The sequence below is a fragment of the Octodon degus genome, unplaced genomic scaffold, assembly GCF_000260255.1.
Source record: "Octodon degus isolate 3935 unplaced genomic scaffold, OctDeg1.0 scaffold00097, whole genome shotgun sequence".
Taxonomy (NCBI): Eukaryota; Metazoa; Chordata; class Mammalia; order Rodentia; family Octodontidae; genus Octodon; species Octodon degus.
In genome coordinates this window covers 9,511,697-9,527,687 of record NW_004524673.1, presented here as the reverse complement: position 1 = coordinate 9,527,687, position 15,991 = coordinate 9,511,697, and the positions used below count along the sequence as shown (strand labels likewise).

The 15,991-nt window shown below is 37.3% G+C and overlaps 1 protein-coding gene across 1 annotated transcript in view; it reads left to right on the top strand.

Moving 5' to 3' along the window:
* Cdh20 (cadherin 20) overlaps window positions 1–8,749 on the top strand; it is a 272,474-nt gene extending 263,725 nt beyond the window's left edge. The window contains exons 11-12 of the mRNA XM_004638267.2: window positions 2,403–2,654; window positions 7,170–8,749. Of these exons, the coding sequence (XP_004638324.1) occupies window positions 2,403–2,654; window positions 7,170–7,675 (758 nt within the window). The 3' untranslated portion in view covers window positions 7,676–8,749. The remainder of the gene's footprint in view (window positions 1–2,402; window positions 2,655–7,169) is intronic.
* The last annotated feature ends 7,242 nt before the right edge of the window (window positions 8,750–15,991 follow it).

Below are 15,991 nucleotides of genomic sequence, written 5' to 3'. Positions count from 1 at the left end.
AGTCTGCAAACTTAAGATGTTAACCCTCCAGAAGAGAAGCTTATTATTATTACCCTACAATGTAGGCAATTGAGCTTAACCTCACTATCTGTCTGCATATCAAACATCTTAGGCATAACATGGAACAGGTATTTTTCATCAAATATTGATATGTTAAGCTTTAAGTCCCTATAGAATATGAAGAAAAAAATTTAAAAAATTAATAAATATGAATAAACAATTATATACTCTTACACAGAAATTTAGAAATGTAGCCATATATAGCATTGTAGCAGGACAGTCCCGTGACATTTTTTTCTTGTCACTATTTTTCATTTATTAACCTTTTTTTTTGGAACAAACATTTACTTGAGAGACAGTATAGCAATAATTGACATGTCATGACAAGCAGTACATATTTAGAAGATCAGAATGATAAGCATTCCAAGCATGGCCCTACTATTACACATTGCTATCTTCAGTGCAGTTGCTTAGTTCACAGGTATCAGCATATACATTTAGTCAGGGTAAGAGTCCTACCAATTAACTGCTGGTTTCAAAAACCTGCTGATGTTTATCAGGATCACTGCCTCACCCATCTTGTGCATATAAATGTATGGCTTTGGCCCATCATGTTTCTTAGCTTTTCTCCTTGCCCTCTTTTCATTGTCTAATCATCAAGTTCTTGCTTTCCTTTTAATTGTGTTATACTTTCTATTTGTATTTCTTCTTTTGAGTTCTTATAGTAGGGAGACTATATGATATTTGCACATGTGGGTCTGCTTTATGACTATATCTTCAAGTGGCATCTGTGCAGCATCTTTTTATCTGATGTGATCTCATCTATAGATTCGTTGTATTATTTCTTGTACAACCAGGGTTTTGTTCAGAAAGTCTCTGCCTACACCTTCATCTTCAAAAGTTTTATCTATTTTGTCCTCTAGAAAATTAAGTGTTTTGTTCTAATATGTAGATTATTGATTCATTTTTATTTAGTAAGAGATAGGATGAGGTTCTGTGGATAGCCTGTTTTCCCAGCACCATTTCAGAACTATAAATACTGATGATCACTAGAAATGTCTTTGTTCATGCTCTTTGATGTGTGTGTGTGTGTGTGTGTGTGTGTGGTTCTAGACCCTACTTTGTAAAATAAGAAACACATCCAGGGAATCTGTGCTGATGTTATTAGCTTTGAAAATGACTTCTTATATGTCCCAATAGTTCTCTCAAACTGTCCCTCCGCTGAATTGACCTGAACTTTGTAAAAATGTATCTGCTTTAGAATTAAAATACACTTTAGGAAACTTGATAATAGAACTTTAAGAAGTAAAAATCCCCAAACATAACATTAGGCAAATAACTATAAATACACACATGCATGCATACATACACTCATCTATGTGAATGCACAAGCACATAGCAGCTTTGTAGAAACAGATCTAAAAATTCAGCTATAGGAAAAACATTTAGTATTATACTACACAGAAGGGTGGTTATAGTCAACAACATTGTATAATTCAAAATACCTAGACAATTTTATAAATGTTTGAAATTTTGAATAACCTACATATTCTGATTCATAACTATGCAATAAATAAATGCACTGAAATGTCACACTGTGCCCCATAAAGATATACATTATCAATTTTTGATACTTTTAAAAACTGGAAAAAAAAGTAATGAATATTACTGATTAGGAATGATTTTCACCATGTTCTTATTACCTGCTTAAACTTAGAGTACTAAGCAAGAAGAAATAATAATTGGCAGTGTATCATATGACTGGGGAATTTCAAAGAAGCCTCTACTAAATAAGCAAGTTGTTTAGGAAGTTGGTAACTACAAATCTGAGGCATTAAAAAAAAAAAAAAAAAAAAAAAACTAGCAAAAGACATGAATTCCAGCAAAAGTGACAAAAATAAGCAATCTGTCACAACCACATGGGTTCCTCAGCATCCTCTTCCTGGAGGCACAAAGCAGTACCAGAGCCTTGACAAGCTACTGAGCAAGAACAAACAGGGACCACCAGTCACCAGTGACTGTTCGCTTCTGTCGAGTTTTCACAGAGACATTTTTGTTAGATCTAAAGACTGACACTTTGCCTGCGGCACTTTATGTCAAAAGGGTAAGGCAGATTCTTTAAAAAAAAAAAAAAAGGTTTCCTTCCTAAGCCTCAGGGTTTGGTCTAGAAGCAATCAAAAATCTTGTTTTGCAAATCCAATGGTAATCCAGCCAATTTACTGTAGCTACAGATGAACACCACCAGGGAATGTCAAAAGTTATTCTTAATCCCTGTCCCAGCCCTACTTGCTTTTCTCAATCTAAAAAATTAATTCAATTGTTGGTTTTTCCATTGTCTTCTCGCCTCTCATTTTTTTTTTTTTTCTTTCCTTCTTCAACCATGGAATTCCTTGCCTCTTTAGACAACACAGCCCGGATTCTCACCAGGAGGTCTGGCTTCCGGCAGCAGGAGCAGAGCATATTTTACCTGCCTATTCTGATAGCAGACAGTGGGCAGCCAGTGCTGAGCAGTACAGGGACACTCACCATTCAGGTGTGCAGCTGTGATGATGATGGCCGTGTCATGTCCTGCAGCTCCGAGGCCTATATGCTCCCAGTCAGTTTGAGCCGGGGTGCCCTCATTGCCATTCTAGCCTGCATTTTTGTCCTCTTAGGTAAGTACGTGTTTCATTTCCTTTGTGTTGGGTCCTCTTACTCAAGGAACAGTTATTCCCCTTACACAGCTACTTAGACCTAGTATGTCCATGCCATACCTACCAAAAAGGTAGAATAGTAAAGCATGGGGAAAAGTACAAAAGTCAAAAAGTTCCTTCCTTCAAGGCCTTTTTGGCAGATTAAAGCACATGTATTCACCAAGCATCTACAATAGGCTACAAAACTATGCTAGGTGGTAGGATAAATAAGACAGACATGACCTGGATATCACAGAGTTTACTGCACAATGAAATTACTTCATTTTGCTGGGGAGATAGCTCAGTAGAATAACCGCCTGCCTGGCAAACGCAGGGTCCTGAGTTCAATCCCCAGTACCACAAAAAAAAAGAAAGAAAAGAAAAGAAAAAGAAAAAGAAATTACTTCATTTTGACATGACAGAACCAAATAACAATTTTGGAAAAGATATGAAGAGCACCTCTTCTAATTCCTTCCTTTCAGATAAGTGGCATGTAAAACGCAGAGGTTAAGTGACAGGTACAAAGTCAAATGTCAGAGCCAGATCCAAGACTGAAATGCAAGCAGGCCATATATTAGGCACCCTACCTTAACAGCACTGTTTTTTTCCTAAATGCTCATATATAGATTTGAAGATGTTATACAGAGAGAAAGAGCCGCAGAGTGTACATCTTTGGAAGACAGGACTTCATAAAGGGAGGTGCCATTTTACACAATAGGACCATTTTTGCCAAAGTACAACTTTTAAGAGCATAATACAACAGTTATTATTTAAATCAAATTATTTAAAAATAAGACATATGTCCCTAATTCTTCATCACCATCAGCATTTCTTCTAGCAGATAATCAAAGGGTGATCACTTAAGTCCTCATAAAAAAGTAAAATTTTTTAACAAAAATTTGAATGAAGAGGTAAGGTAAGCCACAGATGTATGGGTAATAACCTGTTTGTGGGCACTAATGCTTGTCCTGGATACTAACAGCATCTAACAAAAAGCAGTATCTAAAAAAAAAACCTAGTTTGCTTCTGGTAAAATAAAAAGAGATGATGGAAGGTTAGTGGGAGAGTGCTGTTAGGATAAATAATCCTTTTTTTCCTCTCCAATCATACTGCAAGGCAGCCACCTAACTCTCTTGTATATGTAAAGCCAGTTATGTAACTTTTCCAATTCCACACTCAAAAGTAAATACTTAAATAATCTTTTACATCCAAGAAAATATCTATATATGTACCCCACCTCTTCTAACTAAATTAAACCACAGCACAAACATTTTGTTTATTTATTTAGTGCGTGTGTGGCCAGCTCAGCCCACCAGGGGGCGGGGCTGGCTGGCATGTGGTGCTGGGGGATTGAACCACAGTACCTGTGTTTTGCTTAGCTTAGCTTGTTCTAAGAAGGTGCTTTAGACCACTGAGCCATCTCACCAGCCCCAACATTTTGTTTAAGGAAAAGCAAGCAACAGACAACAGTATCATTCAAAGTAAAAGAAATCTCAGCTTTCTATGAGGAAAAAATAATGCACTGGAGATTTAAATTAAAATGTACTTACAGATATCCACATACATTCTTGATCTCTAGGTTTTCTAAACACCAAGAGACTGAGTTAGGCCAAAGAAACAAATTCTTCCCTGTATAAAATATCAATGTGTGACTGACTTTCTAGGTAGGCTTATGGCATAGGCTTCTCAAAATACATTTTAAAATATAATATATATTTTGTTGTAATAGCTTAGTCTTACATGAAGGGAGAAGTAGCAAAAATAAGTAACTTTCTAGGTTCCTGGATTCCTACATCAAAGAGAACTGTTACGGTTTGTCCAGGACAACCAAAACCTTCCTGCAATTTCTGAAAGTGTCCATTAGGTGGCATTGAGAGTCCTTGAGAGCAGAACAGAAGCCTTTGAAGAAACTTGCTTCTCACAGAAATATCCAGTTGAGCTGTCCTTAATTCCATTTTTGGAAAAAGTTATAAGTTCACCCTGGCCCAAAGAGCCAGTCATTACAGAAAGACTAATGTAAAGAGACTGAACTATCTAGATGTAGGTACTGTGGAAAAGACTATTTCATCCTTCTCCAACTCATTATCTTTTAAATTGTACAGAATAAATGGTTTTCAGGACTAAATTAAACACAGGTATCATAAAATCTTCAGTTTTATGCATTCGTAGTCCTATATTAAACACAATTCATAAAACTACAAGTTTAGTTGTAGCTCATCTGTCAACAAAACACTACAGTTTTGTGAACAATTAAATAAATTTTGACAATTTCATCAGGACAGTGCTTTTTATGTCATGTATGTCAAGTTCTCTTGGTACTATGCACTATACCTAAAGAATAAACATACCTAGAACTAATTTCCTGTCACACAGTCAAGGAAGCTTTTCAGCATAATAGGACCACTTTTTCCAAAGCTTGACTTTTAAGAGCATAATGCAATATTTACTATTAAATTATCTAAAAATAAGTATACAATAATCTCTATTTTTGAAGGGGTAAAACTATTTTGTAAACCATCAGCATTTCCTTCAACAGATAATCAAATACTCTGTCTTCCCATGCTGTCCAGGCTGGCCTCAATCTTGTAAACTCAGGTGATCCTCTGACGTTAGCCTCCCTGATAACTGGAACAGGTCCATGCCACCGAGGCCAACTACTCAAAAACTTATGTTTGCTTGTATTTTAAAATAGCATCACTGCCTCTCTAACATCACCTGAATCTCTGTCCACTCCAGCAGGCAGAAACTGGTCCTAACTAGGTACTCTACTAACAACACTTATGATACCCATCATGCTTTGATTTATATTAACCATTTGCAAATTTAGTAACCATATACTGAAAGTTCATAAGAACAGAAACAATGTCATCATCAATATTGTTTCCTCACTGCTTAGCACAGAACATAAAAGTTATTTAGGTTTAGTAGTAACTTTATTGAGTTCCACAAACACAGCATGTTCACTTAGAATCCTATTTCTCCATCCTGCCTTCGGTCCAAATGACACTCCAGCCTGTAATGCTCAGGTTTGACCCTTCACTTCCTTAGTCCTATTAGTCTCCTTCTCTGAAATCCCATAGATCCCACAGTCCATGCCTCATTCTGCACACAAAGAACATGCACAAGAGTATATAATTATCTGTGTGTGCATTTCGTCACCCAAACTACTCACAAAATCTTAGGTATCAGCATTATTAGCTGCAATTTATACAAAAAAGTCAGCCTATATTTAAATACTTTAAAAATCATAGCTGAGTTTTTTTAGACTATAATCTCTAATTGCACATATAACTATACTGCATTTTTTCCCTTGAATAAACTGGGGTCTTATTTTTGCAGTGCTGTCAAAACTGTCACTGTTCACCAACTGTAACAAAGCACACCAGAAAAAAAAATCAATAGCAGTTCTAGAGCTAAAACCTCAACACACTTCCTGGAAAATGTTTTCAGTCACAGAGATAAGCAGCTCAATGGGATTATCTCTATCTCTCCTTTAAACCCCAGTGAACACATCTTGGGGAAAAAAATGCACTTGTTGGGATAAAATTTTATCCAAACCTGCAAGAGCATATCTAACACTGTGGTGCTTCTTTGATAACACAATGAATTCTATAAAATGTCACTGCTCATTCCCTTCCTTCCATGAAAGCCACTAGATGCAGAAAGCCACAATTACTACTCTCACAAAAGGCTTCGCTGAGGCTTCTGAGGTTACTGGATCTCAGGGGTCATTCATGGTCTTACTTTTGGAAGAGGTATAAAAAGACAATGAATGTAGTTCATCTTTAGCTTGTATGACCCTATACACAAATATTTATATATGCTTATATTTATAGGGTGGGATCCTATTACAATGTTAATGTAAGAAGGGAGAATTGCAGCAAGATAATAGGCACTTTACAACATATTCACTACTATATAAATACATGACCCAATTACCATACTTTATCCCATAGCAGGTCACAGTGCTTCGGACATTTTTAGTAGGATTTTATATTGGGTATATACAGCATTTAAAAAAAAAAAAAACTCATGTAAAGAGAGTTTATATGCAGCTTCTAATTATACCAATGGAAGACATACAAGGAGGCTTTATTTGCCTACACAATGTCAATCCAACATAGCAAAAACAGTGAGAACAAAGTAGACTTAAACTAGTCAACTCCCTCAGGTTTAAAATACCTCAATGCAATCTCTGAACTCACCACTTAGTGACTTCTTCACTCATGGTTAAACAATGGGAGTCTTGTGACGACCATACTGACGAGTACAGCATAGCTGAATATGTAGCAAGTTGTTTTTAGCGCATTCACCGAAGCTGCAACTTGATGACGGATCCTATCATTCAGATGAGTTCAGAGGCAGAGAACAGAAAGACCGCAGCTTTATTTAACAAAATGGCTGAGTTAGGTCAGGATTTCTGCTTCAAATCAAGAGGATTTCTAGTGACAGCCAAGCCTTACGAGTAAACAGTCTGCCTCTCTCTACTCCTCGCAGTGTTGGTGCTGCTCATTCTGTCCATGAGAAGACACCGGAAACAGCCATACATCATCGACGATGACGAGAACATCCACGAAAACATCGTACGCTACGACGACGAGGGTGGTGGTGAGGAGGACACTGAGGCCTTTGACATTGCGGCCATGTGGAACCCCCGGGAGGCACAGGCAGGCACAGCCCCCAAGACTCGCCAAGACATGCTGCCGGAGATCGAGAGCCTGTCCCGCTACGTGCCTCAGACGTGCGCCGTCAACAGCACCGTGCACAGCTACGTGCTGGCCAAGCTTTACGAGGCCGACATGGACCTGTGGGCCCCGCCCTTCGACTCCCTCCAGACATACATGTTCGAGGGGGACGGCTCTGTAGCAGGGTCGCTGAGCTCCCTACAGTCTGCCACCTCGGACTCGGAGCAAAGCTTTGACTTCCTGACGGACTGGGGACCCCGCTTCCGGAAGTTGGCGGAGCTCTACGGGGCGTCAGAAGGGCCCACGCCTTTGTGGTGACGGAAGCCGGCAGGCAGGGGTACGTCCAAATCCAGACGTCTCCCAGGATACTTCGCGAACGAGGTGCGGCAGATCACACGAGCAATACGGTTCTGTGCTGGAGAGTAAGGATTGGGGTAAACAGGGCGAACAGAGCTCTCTCTCTCTCTGGATCAGCTTTATTTGGTTATATTAAATAATCAAGATAAATCCAAGAAGAGGAGGACAGAATTTCCATTTACCTTTCTTTGTAGTTTTTGTGCCATTGTTTAAAGGCTTGAAGTCCATGGTATTAGGCAAGCTTGGCTTTTCTGCTATTTACAGGGCGGTTGTCACTTTGCCAACCACAGAAAGGGCTCTGGTCCTAAATAAAGAGATGACCAGTGAACAGAGGTAGAAAGTTCTACTTTCAGGTCCGTATTTTTTTTTTTTTTATCTTATTTTATTTTCCATTTAAGCGTTTTGCTGGATCATCAAAACACAGAAAGTATCCTACACAAAAGAACACTGAAAAATTGTTCCTCAGTGAAATTTACCTGCCAATTTTGGAATGGGTGGAATTTCTTTGAGAAAGGTTAAGACTGAATCAGCCTTGCATGGGGGATGGGTGGGAGGGTGGGAAAAGGAAGAGACAATGACTTTGTGCTCAAGTTTAATAACTAGCTGAACCAAGAGTTACTGGCATTCCAGCTAATCCAGTGCCACTGAGTTAGAGTGCTTCTGTTCTCCTTTCAGCTTTTTCAGCCCCTGCGAAAGTGTTCAGAATGAAATCTGAAAATCTGCCTCTTTTGCACTGTAGATGTCTCTTCCATGTGCCAAATGTGGAGATCAGATGCTACAAATGAAAGCCAAATAAAAAAGAAGTACCTGGTAAAAGCATGGGTTAGAGGGCTTTCCTAATCTGTGTGAGGTCAATCCAAGGGATGTTTACATACTGTAGATAACCTACTTGAACAAAAATCAGTATTATAGAGAATAAATGGATGTAAGAAAATTACATGTATAAGTTTTGTATATTTGTTAATAATTTTGGTAATAAATATGATGTACTGCATCACAGTACGTTAGCACTTCTTTTAATAAAAGTTAAATAGATGGGAGAGTCTATTGCCAATTTGTTTAATTGCTGAGCCAGTAGAAAATGACTTTGTGACCTTGATGGAGCTTTAGATTCTTGGGACTGGGTGAGACAGAAGCAATGTCAAGGAAATGTGATGTTGTGCTCTGTTTCAGTCCCTAACCAGGTGAATGTTGTAGTTACAGCTGTTAAGCTTTTAATAAACACACATAGGGTCAGCAAGATAGTTCAGTGGACTGAGCACCTGCTTAGGCAAGCGCAGGCACGAGCATTTGATCCTTGACACCACAGGCCACACCAGCCCCACCGCTGGGCACCCTGAGCGGGGCACTAAGACCAGGTATGGTGGTGCATGCCTGTAATCCCAGCGCTGGGGAGGCTGAAAATAGGAGGATCACTACGAGTCCAATCTGCATAGTGAGGCTCTGTACCAAATACATTAAAATAAATACATAAATAAATAAATAAAATAGAAAAAAAAACCTCCTGTTCTTCGGACTCTGAAAGAAAAACAAAGAATAATTAGGTAATATCAATGATACAATGGTGAATTTATTATATATTATTCACTTTGTGTCCTATACATAGCCACCAAGGAGGTAAGCTGCTATTACTTTTATTTTTAATTTATTGCCAAATCAAACATGATCAGTTTATTCACTCTAGATAATCTCACAGAAGGTTAGTACCATATTTTATTCATCTTTTTCTTGTAGTAGTGAATGTCCCTTCACTACTTTTTAGATGCTTTTGGGATACATAATGGATGAGATCTCTTTGACATTCTATTACTAAAGTATATTTATAGTTATCCTCACAACTGAGGACAAAGTGTGAACCAAATAGATTTTTGACAAACTTGCTTCTAGCTATAATTATCAGATTTTAACATGTATAAGAATCAACTGGAAAACTATCTCTCCTCCCCAAGAATTTCTGATTTGGTATAGCTGGCACAGTTAGCTTGCTAACATTTTCTAGGAAATTCTGACCCACTGTTGCCCCAGAGATCATTTTAAGAATGGCATAAAGGTGTTCTTTCTTTTCTTTCTTTTTTTTTTTTTTTTTTCCTGTATTTTAGGGAAGGGTTTACAGGGTGTTCAGGGTCTCACTACTAGATCGGACTCATAGTGATTCTCCTGTTTACAGCCTCCCAAGTGCTGGGATTATAGGCATGTGCCACCATGCCCAGTCTCAAATGCCATCTCAGTGCACCTCAGGTGTGGGGCCAGCACAGCAGACCCGGGATTGAATCCCCAACCCTGCACCTATTTGCAGGTTCTTTAATCCGCTGAACTATTTGGCCAGCCCTAAAGTTGCTCTTTCTTAAACATATAAACACTAGATTATCAGCCTGCTTGAGGCCCCCCATCAATAGATTTGTGAATCTCTTCTAGCAAAATTAATGCTGCTGGAAAGTATAAGAAGGCAGGTGAGAATCTGGGAGCCAGTAGAATGCCATTTTGTGCATGTTACAGAGTTTATGACCAACACAAATTAACTCTTCAACTTTCTTCATACTAAGCTTTTCCTCCCTTCAGAGGCAGGCAGCTCTCACGTATCCCGTTAAAGTAGGATGTACTATAGAGATAAATAAATTTAAGAAAAGAACAAAACATGAACCAGAGCCCAAACTAGACACTAGCACATATTAATCATGTGAGTGTGGGCAAATTAACCTTTAGAGCATTCTACTACAAGCCCAGGCTAATTTTGTGACTATCTGACTTTGTGTTGTATGCCTTACAACTGGAAACAGCTGTTATCTTAACCACAGGGGTTTATCATGGTCCAAATCCTACAAATTGATCCCCATGATGCTGGGCATGAAGTGTTTAAACAGAGTTTCCTGGATCTTCTGGTTCCTGGGAGGATGTTTAATAGTGTAATACAAGAAGTGTAAAAGAAGCACAAAATCAGAAATTCATTCTGAGGTGAGCTGAAAGAGACCCTCACTTCCAGTGGGTTTTGAGTTTAGAAATTCTCTTTCTGCTACTATTGTGTACCACAAATAATGCTCCTCCCTCTGAAAAAGAGAAGATGAAGGAAAAGGATGGAGGAAGAGAGAAAGAGATCACTGCTACATAAGAGTGAGAACAAATAGCTATAAAATTATTCTAATATTTCTGTATTATCAGGTTAAGCAGGTAGTCATATAATTGACATATTAAAAGGAAATGAACTTCTATAGCAAACAACTCATTGAGAGCTACCTCACACAAGAACAAATCTATATATCCTTAAAACAATTCAAACAAGTGAAAATAAGCATGGGCACATTAATCAAAAGTTGTTACTATTCACTAGTAATCCAAAACTAAACTTTGGTGTCAGCGTCTATGGTGTATACAAATAGTTCTTGGCCACATGAACATTGATTATACCAGTAGTTCTCCATTTTCAAATCATTTTGTAATTTTCATAACAGTTAAAGAAATAGACAGATCTTCTGCTTGGTCCTTAAAGACCAAGGTTCTGATATAAAGAGTAAACAAAAAGCAACCTACTAAAGAGACTTATACATGTCTCTTCTGATTCAAGTCATGCAAAATGATGCTAAATTACAATGTATTTGGTTAACTATAGCACTAACCCAAAACACAGTTTTCCTTACATATTTATTTCTGATACAGGATGCTCACAAGTCCTAACCCATTTGTTCAGCCACACTCTTGGTTTCTAGAGATTATAAGATGACTGAAGATGAAGAAGTTTCTTCTACTTCAGTACTTCAGCTTCCATGCCAAACTTCCAGATGACCACAATGCTAAGAAATCTACCTCATATCTCAGAAAGGCTTAGACCTTGTCTCTGAAGTATCCACTCTCAAAAACCAGTACAACCATCTACAAAATCTTTGTTTATGAGAGCTGGATCCTAGTTTTCCTTAAAAGAAAACTTATTTCTATTTGTTCCCCTTCTTTCTTATCACCAATATTGGTTACCATTGCTGCATCAAAAAAAAAAAGTGTAGTGCAGTTCACTGATACCATTTATTATGCTCAAACATTCACTGGGTCAGGAATTTGGAAAGAATACATCAAAGGCATTCTCCACTGAGGACACTCAAAGGCGAGAGGTAATTTAAGAGCTGGGACCCAACTCATTCAAAGTCTTGCTCTTTTTCCACATGTCTGGTCATTGATGTTGGGTATCATTGAGCACCAGATGTATTAAAGATCATCCAGAACTACTCCTCTGATTGTGCTGGCTGCTTTGGAGAATGGTGCCTGAGTTTCAACAAAGAGCATCACAAGGAAACCAGAAAAAACCTGAATCATCATTTATAACGTTAGAAGAAATACAGCATTACCTCTATTGTAATCACAAACGTCCCCATACTGAGGAAGAGGCAACATGGAATCCTCCTCTCCATTGGACATGTTGGAGCATCAGAGCTACACGACAAGAAGAAATAATGTGATGCCCACTGTTGGAAAGTTTAGTTAGGCACATCATCTTTTCCTTCTTTGTAGCCTGACTCTCTTGCCTACTCCAAGAATCTCTTTTGGTTCTAGTTACCATTTCATCTCTTCCACTCACCATCCTCTGTATAGACTAAACTCTTTTTAATTAAGTTTATTGGTGCATTTTAGGTATATATGATGATCATTTTCATCAAAGGGAATTTGTACCTTTATATGACATATCTTGATTTCTTTTTCCCCCATTCTCCTATCCTTCCTCCTACCCCTTTCCCCATCCCTATTTATAAAACTTGTTTCCATTTTTTCTTTCCTCATTTTTTTTCTTTTTGCTTCCTTCCTTTCCCCCCTCTTTCTCCCTAGTTCTCCTTTCCATTTTAACATTGTCTTCCTGTTCATAATATCTATTATAATTTTAGTTTTTACTTACTTACATTTTCAGTTTCTCATACCAGAGAAACTATGTGGGATTTCCATATATGTATCAAATTTATTTTACTTAAGAAACCTTATGTTCTCAAGATGTATCCATTTACCTAGAAATGTCTTGAGCTTATCCTTTTTATGGCTGAGTAGTACTCCATTGTATAAAAGAACCACATCTTTATCCATTCATCACTTGATGGGAATTTTGCTGTTTCTAAGATTTGGCTATTACAAATGGTGCTGCTCTAATATTGACACACACATATCACTGTGGTATAATGTTTTAATTCTTTTAGGAAGGTATCAAGGGGAATAGCTGGGTTAAATGGGATCTCTAGTCCTAGTTATTGTGAGGAATTGCCAAATTGATTTCCATAGCTGCACCAGTCTACACTCCCACTAACAGTAAAGAAGGGTTCCTTTTTCCCCACTGCCCTACCAGCATTTGTCATTGGCTGATTTCTTGATAATTGGCATTCTTTATAGAGTAAGGTGGAATCTCATCCTTGTTTTCATTTGTATCTCTTGAATTACCAATGATGTTGAACATTTTTTCATATATTTATTGACTGTTTATACTACATCATCTGAGAAGTGTCTGTTCATCTCAGTGCCCATTTTTGAGTTGGGTCTTTAAGTTTGGGAGCTCTGATTTTTTTTTTTACTTCTTTATATATTCTACTTAGTAGTCCTTTTTCTAAGGTATAGATGGAATAACTTTTGGTGGAATATTTGGAAGCTTCTATGTAAAGTAACACATCATCTGCAAATAATAATTAATTTCTTCCCTTCCTATCTTTATTCATTTTATTTCTTTCTCTTATCTAATTGCTCTGGCTAATATTTCCAGAAATATAGAACAGTGAAAGTGTATATCCTTGTCTTATTCTTGATTTTAGAGTGAAAGCTTTCAGTGTTTGTCCATTTAACTTGATGTTGGATGTTGCTTTAATATCAATGGCTTTTACTGAATTGAAATAAAGATTGTCTATTGTAATCTTCTATAGGGTTTTATCATGAATGGATGTTGGACTTTGTCAAACACTTTTTCTGCATATATTGAGATGATCATATAGTTTTTGCCCTTGGCTCTGTTAGTATGATAAATTACATTTATTGATTTGTGTGTGTTGGACCATCCTTACACATTTGGTTAGGGTGTTTAATCTTCTTGATGATTGGTTGCATTCTATTTGCCAATATCTTTTTTTAATGTATTTAGTACAAGGTCTGCAGGGCTTTGCCGCACAGCTCAGACTCCTAGTGATCATCCTGTTTTCAGCCTCCCAAGCACTGGGACTATAGGCGTGCACCACCACATTCAGTCTCAGTCACAGATTCATAGAGCTGTGGGAACAGGGCCAGCACGGCACACTGGGGATAATACCCCAGTCCCTGCATCTGCCTAAGTGGACACTTTAATCGGCTGAGCTATCTGGTTGGCCCTTTTTTTTGCCAATATCTTATTGAGGATATAACCTCTATGGTCATTAAAGAGATTGACCTGTAGTTTTCTTACTTAGTTAAGTCTCTTTCTGGTTTTGGTACCATGGAAATTCTCACTTCTAGGAATTAATTTGGGAATATTGCTTTCCTTTCAAATTCATTGAAGAGTTTTATAAGTAGTAGCATTAGGTATTCTCTAAATTTCATGTTGAACTAAACAATGAATATGTCAAGGCCTGGGATTTTTGGTGGCAGTGGTGGTAGAGGTGGTGGTATGTATTTAATTACATATTCAATTTCATTGACTAAAAGGTTTATTTAGAAGTTTTATATCTTCTTGATTCAGATTTGGTAATTCATATGTCTTCAGGAATTTGTCCATTTCTTCTGTGTTTTCCATCTTACTAGAATTCAAGTTCTCAAAGTAGGTATTAATGGTGTTCTGTATTTATACAGGATCTGTTGTAATTTCACTCTTTTCATTTATAATGCATGGATTTGAGTCTTTATTTCCTTTTTGATTAAGTTATCTAAGGGTTGTTTGATTGTATCTAATCTTTCAAAGAACCAACTTTTCGATTCCTTGAGTCTTTGTATTGTTTTCTTAATCTTCATTAGTTTGTTTTCTTAGTCCTGCATTAGTTTCTACTCTGATCTTTATAATTTCTTCCCTCATATGAGCTTTGGGGTTGACTTGCTTTTCTTTTCCTGGCAGCCTGAAGCTCAACATTAAGTTGTTTATTTGAGTTCAGTCTTTTTTCCTGATCTGAGAATGTACTGCAATAAATTTCCCTCTTAGGATTGCTTTCATTGTGTTCCATAAGTTCTGGTATGTTAGATAGTCATTATCATTTAATTACAGAAACTAATTTCTTCTTTAATTTCATCTGTGACAAAATTAATTCTGTCAGTTGTTCTGAAGGATGTTATTTAATTTCCATGTATTCATGAAATTATTATGATTTCTTTTGCCAATGATTTCCAATTTCATCTCACTATGGTCTGATAATATGAATAGGTAAATGCAGTTTCTTTGCATTTGCTTAAGCACAATCTATGACTTAGTAGGTGGTCTGTTTTGGAGAACATCCTATGTGCCACTAAGAAAAATATGTATTATGTTGTCGAGTGGAAAACTCTGTAAACATCTATTAAGCCCATTTGTTCAAAACCTTTGTTCAGTTCTAATATTTCATTGTTAACTGTTTGTCTATTTGACCTATTTATGACAGTGAGGTATTGAAATTCCCCATAGCAACTGTTTTAGAGATCACTTGATTTCTCATGTGCATTAATATTTGCTTTTTTGTTTTAAGTTCTTTTTTTGCCATTTTGTTTTTTAATTGAGGTTCATTTTTTTGGTTTTGGTGCCGAGGACCCAACCCAGGGCTTGCAGCTTGCTAGGCAAGCATTATACTACTGAGCTAAATCCTCAATCCCTACTATTTGTTTTAGATAGTGGAGGGCACTGGTATTTGGTACATATGTGTTTATGATAGTTATCTGTTTTTTCTCAGATTTCTCCCTTTACAAGGATGTAACGACCCTCTTTGTCTCTCCCTCTTGTCTTGGCTTAAAATTTTGTGAGTTCTAACCACAAACCTGTGTTCTATATCTAAGAGTCGGTACTCACAGTGGCCCATTCTGCTGTGCATACTTTCAGTAGAATTTTTAATGTCCTGGATATCTGTTTGAATATGCTTCATGTATTCCATTTCTTAGTTCTGTTGAGCATTCATGGTTTCCATCATTTTCTTCAGTTCCCCTATTTCTTTCTTTTTTTTTTTTTTCGGAACCGGGGATTGAACTCAGATCCTTGCATTTGCCAGTCAAGCGCTTATCCTACTGAGCCATCTCCCTGCCCCCCCATTTCTTTTTAATTTATATCTGCTTTAGAGTCATTAAGCATTTCTCTCACTATGAGCACCACCTCTATAGATATCTTAGAAATTATCTCTGATA